At 43.6% G+C, this 10,716-nt stretch overlaps 1 protein-coding gene across 2 annotated transcripts; it reads left to right on the top strand.

Moving 5' to 3' along the window:
• Window positions 1-332: 332 nt before the first annotated feature.
• Window positions 333-10,235, top strand: LOC133460459 (sodium-dependent neutral amino acid transporter B(0)AT3-like). Of its 2 annotated transcripts, XM_061741014.1 has the most exons (13): window positions 333-1,873; window positions 2,232-2,555; window positions 3,282-3,422; window positions 3,796-3,933; window positions 4,772-4,953; window positions 5,043-5,153; window positions 5,245-5,357; window positions 5,441-5,569; window positions 7,771-7,927; window positions 8,054-8,258; window positions 8,346-8,505; window positions 8,611-8,773; window positions 9,090-10,235. In XM_061741014.1, exons 2-13 carry the CDS (start codon window positions 2,414-2,416, stop codon window positions 9,303-9,305), a joined length of 1,857 nt encoding a protein of 618 aa, XP_061596998.1. In that variant the 5' UTR covers window positions 333-1,873; window positions 2,232-2,413; the 3' UTR covers window positions 9,306-10,235. The 2 variants fall into 2 exon arrangements, with proteins under 2 accessions (XP_061596998.1, XP_061596997.1); XM_061741013.1 differs by having other exon boundaries at window positions 333-2,555.
• Window positions 10,236-10,716: the final 481 nt, after the last annotated feature.

Here is a 10,716-nt window from a genome sequence, read left to right as displayed (position 1 = left end):
TCTTGTCCTTTCGGTCACTACCCAAAGTTCATGACCATAGGTGAGGGTAGGTGCGTAGATTGACCGGTAAATCGAGAACTTCGCCTTTCGACTAAGCTCCTTCTTCACCACAACGGTCCGGTACACCGACCGCATAACTGCGGACGCTGCACCGATCCGTCTGTCAATCTCACGCTCCATCTTTCCCTCACTCGTGAACAAGACCCCGAGATACTTGAACTCCCGGTCGAGAACCACGGCCTCGGTTTTGGAGGTGCTGATTCTCATCCCTGCCATGTCGCACTCGGCCTTAAACCGCCCCAGCACATGCTGAAGGTCCCGGTCCGATGAAGCCAACAGGACAACGTCATCCGCAAAAAGCAGAGATGAAATCCTGAGGTTCCCAAACCGGATCCCCTCCAGCCCCTGGCTGCGCCTAGAAATCCTGTCCATAAAAATTAGGAACAGGACCGGTGACAAAGGGCAGCCCTGCCGGAGTCCAACATGCACTGGGAACAAGTCTGACCTACTGCCGGTGTTCTGCCAATCCTTGCTACTTGCCGAGAAGTGTTACTTTGTGGTTATGCGCATGCGCACAGTCAATTTTCAAAGTTTGCATCATTTCTTGCACGATGTAAAATTGATAATATGGAATGTTGAGTAGTTGATAGTTCAAAATACACTACCCATGAGATGAATTGCATTACACTTTGTGAACATTATACGATAAAGAGAAAAAAAACAACAATTCTATCGCTTTATTTGATATTCATTCAGTCGTTCGCCTTTATTTAACCAGGCAGGTCATTAAGAACATTCTTATTTACAATGACGGCCTGGCAAGCGACAAGGACCACTTGGGGGGAAAGGAAGTGGGCTAGGGAGTAAAACACAGTAAAATTATAGCTCTACAAAAAGGTAGAAAACCATTAAGTAGCATTTTTTGGCAAAGCAGCAGAAATTGGCAGAACACCGGCAATGCGAACCAAACTCCTGCTCCGATCATACAGAGACCGGAGAGCTCTTAATAGATGGCCCCGGACCCCATACTAATTGAGCGCCCCCCACAGAATGGCACGAGGGACACAGTCAAATGCCTTCTCCAGATCCACAAAGCACATGTAGACTGGTTGGGCAAATTCCCATGAACCCTCAAGCACCCTGCGGAGGGTGTAGAGCTGGTCCAGGGTTCCACAGCCGGGACGAAAACCGCATTCTATCACACTATCACGACGCAGCGATAATGTCCCCACAGGACCCCTATAAGGGCAGCACAGTTCTGCTGTACATTGCAACACCATATGGCACATTCAGGACACCTCTCATCCTCTCTTTTACAGGTCATGTGTTGGCATTTGTTTTCTCCATCTTTCATAGTCGAAATGCATCTTCTCTGCGAGCAAAATACAGAGCGGAAGGTTCTCGTCCACCGATAGTCATGACACAACTTTAAAGTTCTTAGTCAGCACAAAATACATAACAGGTAGTGAGAAAGAGGGAGAAATATATTTGGGCAAAACCAACCTTTACCTCAAATCTATTACATATTTAAACTCTAGTTAAAAGGGACATCAGGTGATGTCATAAATAGCTGATGTTTAAAAGTTGGTAATTTACATCGCAATACTTTCCCAATAAATACTAATATGTGCATTTTCTTTCTGTTTTGACAAAGACAATCCTTAAGTCAGTCAATTTAGAAGTGAACATGTCTTAAGAGAGAAGAGCAATACAAAAAAAAGGCTATTAGAGGTGAACATTTTCTTCCTTTGTTTTAGGTGTGCACACCTGCAGAAAGTAGACTCGACCAGTGGTACGTACCAACCTAAGGTCTGCTGTGGACATCTACCGTAATCAAGGACAGCTTGTCCTGCACAGTCAGCTGCTGTCAGAGGTAAAAACAGAAGCAAAAAGGAGGGAGAAAAAGAGCTGACAACTCGTTTTAGTCTGCAAGAAGATATTGTTTGCATTTTAATGTGCAAAACTGGCAAGATGCGTGCTTAATTAATGAGATAAAGATACGGTTTGGGGGTCAAGCAGCCTCTTTTAAAGACAGTTTGTGATTGGTTTCATGTTGGTCAGTATAATACTGAGATAGCATCACCAGGTTATCCATTAATTCAGGGCTAAGCACACTCCCATTTTCAGTAAAGAGGAAGGTTCAACTGCTAAACAATTATACCTGTTATTCCCACTCCCTTCTTGATTTCCTTCTTCATAAAACCAATAAAATCTGTGCTTCTCCCTCAAAGCTGCAGTCTGCTTGGAAGAGTCAGAAAGAGGACATCACCTTGAGACAAACTTTACTCACACACACTTCAAAGAGACCAGGGGAGGAGAATTTTCGATGATATAAAATAGATATAACGTGAATGTTAGGATAACATCTTTCTAACTGAGCTGGGATTGCGCTGCATCATTTCATCACCTCAGGATGGACAAATCAAAAGACTCCAGGGTGGAGGAGCGACCCAAATGGGACAACAAGATTCAGTACATACTAACATGCATTGGCTTTGCAGTTGGACTTGGAAATGTGTGGCGGTTTCCATACCTATGCCAGATCTATGGAGGGGGTGAGCTGCAGAATCTTTTTTTTTCTCCCTATCTCATCTTATAAAGCTCTGTGAAGTTGGCTGTAAGACATGAGAGTATTTTACAATTCTTATTTATTCATATTCCAGTGATGAGTTGCTTTACTCAGTACGGATTTCAATTGTTTAACAGAAAAGAACTCAGTCTCTGTAACCTGTGACTGAGGTATACTGAGGCTTATCTGCGTTTTGAGTGGTCAGGGAATGTTTCTTCACAATACACCTAATATCTGTGTTTACTTCCTCATAGTTACCAGTGTGACATGTGAAGCCCCAAAGCCAAAGAACCCGCCAGAGCCTTAGTAAGGGTTAGGTTGTGTAAACAGGAGTTCTGAAGTAGTCCAAGTGCTCACGTACCGATTTTGTTTGAGAATCAGATCCCACCGGAAGGCTGTCAGTCTGTGCGTGTGAGCTCCTCTTGGTTATCTGCTGGCTACATTTGTACCTCATGGCTCAGATTTCTCGTGATTTAAAATCCTGCATGGAAGAATCATGGCAGTTTTTGACAATTTGGAAGAAAGTTCTTTCTGTATCTCCATATACAGTATACTGTAGGTTTTTCTTCATGCTTATGCTTTCTATCAATTATTTGTTTAATATAGTAAATATTTTCCAATTGTTTACTGTTTCTTGTAAAATCTACTGATTGTAATGTAATAATGCTGATAAAGAGATTATCATACTGTTGGCCTATATTTGTGTTATCAGGTGCATTCCTCATCCCCTACCTGATAGCGCTGGTGTTTCAGGGACTCCCCCTGCTGTACCTGGAGCTGGCGATAGGGCAGAGGCTCCGTAAGGGCAGCATCGGTGTCTGGAACTCCATCTCTCCATTTCTGGGTGGAGTCGGTGGGTAACCTGAAATAATCTGGAAAATATTGTTAAAAATCTTTGTCATCTTTTTTTGATTTACTGTAAAGTGAGTTTAGCCTTGTTTACAATGGTTACTTTCCATGAATGTCACTTTTATATTATTAGTAGTAGTAGTTGTAGTATAATAATAATAATAATAATAATAATAATAATAATAATAATAATAATAATAATAATAATAATAATAAACATTATTATTATTATTATTATTATTATTATTATTATTATTATTATTAATATTAATATTATTATTATTATTATTATTATTATTATTATTATTATTTAGCATTCTGGTTGCATGGGGAAAAAAAACATTTTTTTTCCAGTAAACTGTATTCCTTGTTCTCAGGTATCGCCTCCATGTGTGTGTCCTTCCTGGTGTCCATCTTTTACAACACCATCCTGGCCTGGGTGCTCTGGTACTTCTTTCACTCGTTCCAAGACCCCTTGCCGTGGAGTTACTGTCCACTCAATGATAACCTGACAAGTGAGAAGAAACTCTCCTCTCTTACTCCTTCTCGCGTTGATACTTCTATGATGCACCATGTGTTCTGTACTATACAGGCAATATGAAGTTAAATGAGTTTAATGTAATATTTACAATCATGATGAAGAACATTTAGCTTGAGAAATTAGTGAATTACATAAATTAAGTTCAAAACAATAACCAAAAGGATTAGTTAACAATCAGTCTCGTGTTTCAGGTAAGATTTAATGTGTAAGGAAGAGGATTGCCAATCCAAAATGCTTCCTTACATAGGCCTGTTAAGGAAGTTTCATAGTTGTGCTTTGACGGGCAAGTAAGGAGCACAGATTTGTTTTTTGAACCATAGGCTTTCCTATGGTCTTGGAAAGCCTATGTGTTGATGTGTTTTTTTTTTTAAATTCATGCTTTGTTTTTGTACGTCCAGATGAAACTACTCGTGATACCACAGGAACACAGTACTTCAACATGTTTTTACAGCTCAGCTCATAACAGCAGGTTTTGAGTGATCCCACTCCCTGCTCTCTCTCTCTTCCTCCACAAGGTGTCCATCTTTTGAAACTTTAGAGGAACAGCATATACTGAATTATGTACAATTAGGGGAGGAAAATGGGTAGACTGGATAATTTTCTTCAGAGCTGGGTGTAAGTCACAGAATCCTGTAAACTTGAATCACTCAGCTGTTTTGATATGGTATAGGATGGATGGATGGATGGATGGATGGATGGATGGATGGATGGATGGATGGATGGATGGATGGATGGAAAACATATATGTATTTTTAAACTGAAATATTACTGCTCTCCTTTTATCACATTCTGTAATGGTGTTTGTAACGCAGGCTACAATGTCGAGTGTGAGAAGAGCACTTCGGTGAATTACTTCTGGTACCGCGAGACCCTGAACATCACACCTAACATCGAGACCAGCGGCTCCCTGCAGTGGAGGATGGTCGTCTGCCTGGCCACCGCCTGGCTCATAGTCTTCATCTGCTTCATCAAAGGCATCGAATCCATGGGAAAGGTCAGTGACACTGATGACAAATATATGTACTCAAACTACAATGTAAAGGTCCGCTCAATTTTTTTTTGCTCCCTTTGACCTTTTTTTAGGCTGTTTATGTGACAGCCACATTCCCATATCTGGTTCTGACTATCTTCCTGGTCCGAGCCATCACTCTGCCTGGAGCTACGGATGGTTTGGTGTACCTTTTCACTCCGGATGTGAGTTCAAGCTTCTGCATCTGATGTGTGCTTGTGACTTAAGTCCCAGATACGTCTGACGCTCTGTGTTTTGTTCTTCCCCTCGCTCCAGTGGGAGATCCTGAAGAACCCACGGGTGTGGCTGGATGCTGCAACTCAGATCTTCTTCTCTCTTTCTGTGGCATTTGGAGGTCTTATAGCATTCTCCAGCTATAACGAAGAGAGGTAAAGACTGAGACTCCCCTGTTAAGGTTTGCTGATTACAAAGCACTAACTTTTTTTCTTTTCTTTTGCTCTGTGTTTTTCAGAAATGACTGCGAGAGGGATACCCTTGTTGTGGGAATAGTAAACAGTGTCACATCTCTTTTTGCATCCATTCCCATTTTCTCCATATTGGGATTTAAAGCCAACGCCGGCTTCAACTCTTGTCGAGAAGAGTATGCAAACATTTCCAATTTTGGCCTATTAAAGTTATTCTATGCAACTTCTGAGAGCTAGCAAGATTTGAAAGTGGCGCCTCCTCTAAGCCCCGCACCCCCGCCCCCACCCACGAGCGCTCCGTCCAAAGCCACGCCCCCACAAACACGAACGCGCATTATTTTGCACATTGTACATTTTGGACAGCACATTTACAGGAAAACTACCCCGTGTCTCATTCACCTGTAAGCGAGGCCGGTTTTAGGGGGGGCGGGGGGGGGGTGGTGGGCTGTGCCCACCCAAATGTGCATCCTGCCCACCGGCGTCTCCATCCCGGCGAGTGCCGGTGCGGCTGGCGGAGCGCTGCGGTGCCGTGCAGGCTCTAGAGCCATGGCTACGCCGTAGCCTACGGCGTACCCTACGGCGTACCCTACGGCGTACCCTACGGCGTAGCCTACGGCGTACCCTACGGCGTAGGCTACGGCGTACCCTACGGCGTAGGCTACGGCGTACCCTACGGCGTAGGCTACGGCGTACCCTACGGCGTAGTTGTGGCAACAGAGCCTGCACGGCACCGCAGCGCTCCGCCAGCCGCACCGGCGCTCTCCGCTCTCGCCGTGATGGAGACGCCTACATCCCCACGGACCCCCATACAGCTTCCGAGCCGGAGCTGCTGCGGCTCTTCACGGCTGCTGCGGCTGTTCACGTGTCCCCGCGGGCTGCTGCTGCTGGGCAGAGTCCTGCAGCAGCAGCCCGGACGGCTAACGGCTCTGCTCCACGCTCTCACACACACAATGGGAGCGACCCGCTCTGGAAATAACTACATACTGGGGGTCCGTGGCAGAGGGGAGGGAGGGGGGTTAAACTGGGACAAGGGCGTAGGTTTGCATAGGGACGGTAGGGACATAACACTACCAACTTTTCAGGAGGCTCAAATTGTCCCCACCAACTTTTAAGCAACCTTATTTGCATTATATAATGAGTTCAGATATATAGGTAATTTAGATTGTCTTCCCAAATGTTGTAAGGATAGAATTGACCCTACCATTATTAAAGGAGCATGAGGCCGGATTGAGGCAGGATTTATGAAAAAAATCTGTATACATTTCAAGTTTTCTAGTAATAATGTCAGATGAAGCGTTCCAAACCAAAAAGAATGAGTCCTCTGGTGTATCTCTCCGTTGCCTTGAACAGGCTGTGTGCTGCAAAATGTGCTGCAATTCGGTCCCGAATTTCCCGCGCTGGGCTGCGGATGTGACGTCACATGACGCTGCATGCGCGTTCTCCCCGTTCTCCCGTGCCGGCTTCACTGTTGGCTGCAGTACCCCCAACGGCCGTCGTGGTGAAGGGTGGCGCTAGAGAGTCTAATTTCTTAAAAGGAGCCTCAAGCTCCTTTAAGTGAATTAATTTCATTATGTTCAGCCAGCAACCAATTAAAGCAATGTATTACTTTTGTGGTGAAGGACAATGTAGGCTAACATGTAGTTCCATATCTAGGTTAAGTAGTAGTTAAGAGATTATTAATAAGTTTGTATTTATTGTGTATGTTAATATAATTTAAGTTATGTTCAAATATTGCAATTTAAATTGCTAATAAAATCCTGGAATATTCTGTAAGTTTTCAAAATGTTTCTTTAGTAGTTTTTGAAAACAAAGGTTTGAATGGAACCGTGTATCAGGTGAACCAATACACATTAACGTTATTATCAGTCAATACAGATTTATTTTGCATTGATCATTTAGCCTATCAATTAATTAGGTTAATATTCATGACAAATGTAGCCCTGACCCCCGTTCACCCAATCTGTTTGGTCTTATTAATGTCCCGTCCCCAGTAAAAAGTGTACATGTAGGTTATGCTGTTATATCGTCCCTACCAATGTTGAGACCAAACCTACGCCCTTGCACTGGGACACTGTGAGCCCAGGAGGACCCGTGGGAAGTGGACACGGGGGGGGGCTGGAAGCGAGTGCGCGCATGGGACAGGGCGGGGGGCGTGGTTTAAAATGAAGGCATCTGATTGGTCCTTTCCCTTCCTGCCAAGCCTCTGGTCCTGGACCAATCCGTTTCATTCGGACAGAATGGGCGGGGCTTAGAGGTGCCTCTTTCAAATCTTGCTAGCTTATCAGGGATCAGGGATTTGTTGCATAGAATACCTTTAAACTTGTTGACATCGAGTTTTAAACATTTTTGGAAGTAATTCCTCCAATCTCATCTGCAGGAACATCCTGACTCTGATAAACCACTTTGAGATTTCCGACCAGAACATCACGTTGGAGAACTATGATCAGTGGGTTGATTATCTAAATGGGTCATATCCAGATAAAGTCTCAAGTTTGCAGCTGAGGGAGTGTGACCTCCAAACATTCCTTGACCAGGTACGGTTCTTTGAAAAACATCCTTCTTTTTTGCCTGTCCTCCTTTCCTGCTGCACCCAAGAGACAGACAGACATTTATGCTCTTCTCAAAGTCGTCTTGTCCATCTCTCGACCTTCCTTCCTCAGAGTGCGTCAGGCACTGGCCTGGCTTTTATCGTGTTCACGGAAGCAGTGACAGAGATGCCAGGCTCTCAGGTATGGGCCGTACTGTTCTTTGTCATGCTCTTCAGCTTGGGTCTCTCGTCCATGTTCGGCAACATAGAGGGTGTCCTCGCATCCGTTTATGAACTCAACCTGGTGCCCAAGTGGATCCCCAAAGTAGTTGCGACAGGTACCTGAAAATCAGTGTAAACTTTTTCAGACTAAAACAGTGTTTAAGTTCATTCTGATTTATTTTTTCTCCCCCCCACTTCCATAGCGATCATCTGCTTGATATCCTTCTCGATCGCGCTCATCTTCACCCTGGGCTCTGGCAACTACTGGGTGGAAGTCTTTAACAGCTACGTGGGCTCCGTGCCTCTGCTCCTCGTGGCTTTCTTTGAAATTATTGGAGTAATCTACATCCATGGCATGAAAAAGTAACTTCTTGTAGCTTCTCTTTCATCTCCTTAAATTAAACTCTGTAGTCTTTGAAAGTCATCGTCGACTATTGTAATTGAACTTTTCCCTGTCGTCTGGCACAGTTTCAGTGAAGACATCTATTTCATGACTGGGAGGAGGCCCAACATCTTCTGGAAGGCGTGCTGGATGGTCATTAGCCCAGTAATGCTCCTAGTGGTGTTTGTTGCCTACGTGGCCATCCAAATTCAGGGACACCCCACATATCACGCATGGAACCCAGCTTATGTAAGCAAGCCAAGTTATCTGATGAAGAAATCTGAGCTACCGCCATAGTTTTTATTCAAATATCTTTATTGAAAACACTTTAAAAACCAACTTAAACTACTATATACAAACATTCTCTGGCCACTTTATTAGGTATTCCTGGTATAACTTATAAAGTGGCCTGTTGAAAGTATATTGTGTTATTTAACTTTCAAACTCTTGTTGCAAAACAAACAAGAGATTCAGACTCATTTGCTTTAATGCAACAAGCGATAAAGATCCCAAGTTTCTACAGTTAATTCATTTGAACACTTTTTATTTTTGTGTTTCTCTTCAGGAACTGTTTCCTCTGCCTGACATGGAGCCTTACCCAGACTGGGTGTTTGCCATCATCATCCTGCTGAGTGTTCTGCCTGTGGTCTCCATCCCTCTAGTTGCTCTCTACAGACTGATCTGTAAAGCCAAAACATCACCGACTCAAGTGGAACTTAATCCCTACTGGAACGACGGCTATGAAGCTGAAGCACAAGGACAGAGTGATCAAAGAGCCTAAAGTCGAAGTAACAGTCCTCCCGGGCTCCGGACCAGCAGGTCATTCTGACGCGTCTAATCATTTTTCTGCCCAAATTCAAATCAGTCTTTCAATTCTAATGCATAAAAAGTTCAGACCTCTCGTATTAGACCTGATACAGAGCTTCTCTTTGATTCTGATGTTTACATTATACAGATTCAGTAGAGCATTGATAGACTTGTGACGACTTATATTTAAGAAATATTTTTATTTTACAGTAACGCTTTTGGTTCATTGTATTTTTTATACTTTTTGTATATATAAATGATTTTCAGGACCAAATATCAGTGAAAACAGATTCAGTTCCAACACGAATGTTGTTCCAACACTAAAACTCATAAAACATCCCAGCTCGGAATCAGCAATTTATGATCTTATGATTAAGATGGTTTCGTACGAAAGTCACATGACTTAGGGCCAAATCCACAAAAGGATTGCGCGGCTTTTGCGGCCGCTAAACCGGTGCAAATGACACAAAAAGAGAGCGTCTAATTCACAAAGCACCCGCAAAGGGCGAATTGCATCACAAACTGCGCTGCCAAGCAAATAGTGGCATTGTGCGCATGTGCCATTTGCATGCATGTAAATTAGGTAATATTCATACATTCGGCGCAAAATTGCCCCCTTTCTATGCAAATGAGCCTCATTGCAAAAACCGTCTAATTCACAAAGGCCAGCGCTATTTGCCACACGCAAAAATAGTGGAGCAAATACCGTCTTTTGGAAGCGTGTATTAACTGCGCGCAAACTCACTCCTCACTCCCCATCTCTCTGTTTCTCTCTCTCTTCAATGTCATTCAAGCCTGTGTAATACTGAATGATATTAAGGGTGAAATCTATAGTCAGACATGACTGTACACAGTCAGATCAAGTGGGGTTGTGGACTTATCTCGGATTTAAAAATAAAAATAACAGGAGCTCAGGATTCATCCAAGGGGCTGCTTATAACAATTCCACCATATAAACATATAAATCTAGAATGTGTGTGTTTAACAGCTTAATAATGTCATCACATATCACAACATATATCAGACTTATAATAAAATAGCGCTGATCGTGTCCCTGTGAAGCTCAGCATCAGTCAGGACTCTCAGCTGCTGCTGGAGCTGCAGCCGCGGTGAGTGGGCTGCCACCCGTCCCTTGAAATACGGAATTGTTACGTAATTTGGAATTAGAATTAATATAAAACAGTTTATTCCGTATTTCACAATCGTCCCATGCGCGTCTGTCACATACGCACACACTAGTTAAGCCTAATTATGCCTAAATAATGGTCCGCGTTAAATCGACGCAGAGCTTACGCCGTAGGGTACGCGGCGACGCGCACTGTACGGTGCGCCAGCCGCGTAACCTACGCCGTATGCTCTGCGTCGATTTAACGCGGAACCATAAA

The sequence above is a fragment of the Cololabis saira genome, chromosome 15 (assembly GCF_033807715.1).
Source record: "Cololabis saira isolate AMF1-May2022 chromosome 15, fColSai1.1, whole genome shotgun sequence".
Lineage (NCBI taxonomy): Eukaryota > Metazoa > Chordata > Actinopteri > Beloniformes > Belonidae > Cololabis > Cololabis saira.
The sequence above is the reverse complement of the archived record's forward strand: the minus strand, read 5'-3'. Positions and strand labels throughout refer to the sequence as shown.

What these genes read in the sequence shown, in the direction of transcription:
- LOC133460459 (XM_061741014.1), top strand. Translation starts at nt 2,414, where the DNA reads ATGGACAAATCAAAAGACTCCAGGGTGGAGGAGCGACCCAAATGGGAC. An exon ending in TCCAGCTATAACGAAGAGAG is followed by an intron (nt 5,358 to 5,440) that starts GTAAAGACTGAG and finishes TGTGTTTTTCAG; the next exon opens with AAATGACTGCGAGAGGGATA. An exon ending in ACGCATGGAACCCAGCTTAT is followed by an intron (nt 8,774 to 9,089) that starts GTAAGCAAGCCA and finishes GTTTCTCTTCAG; the next exon opens with GAACTGTTTCCTCTGCCTGA.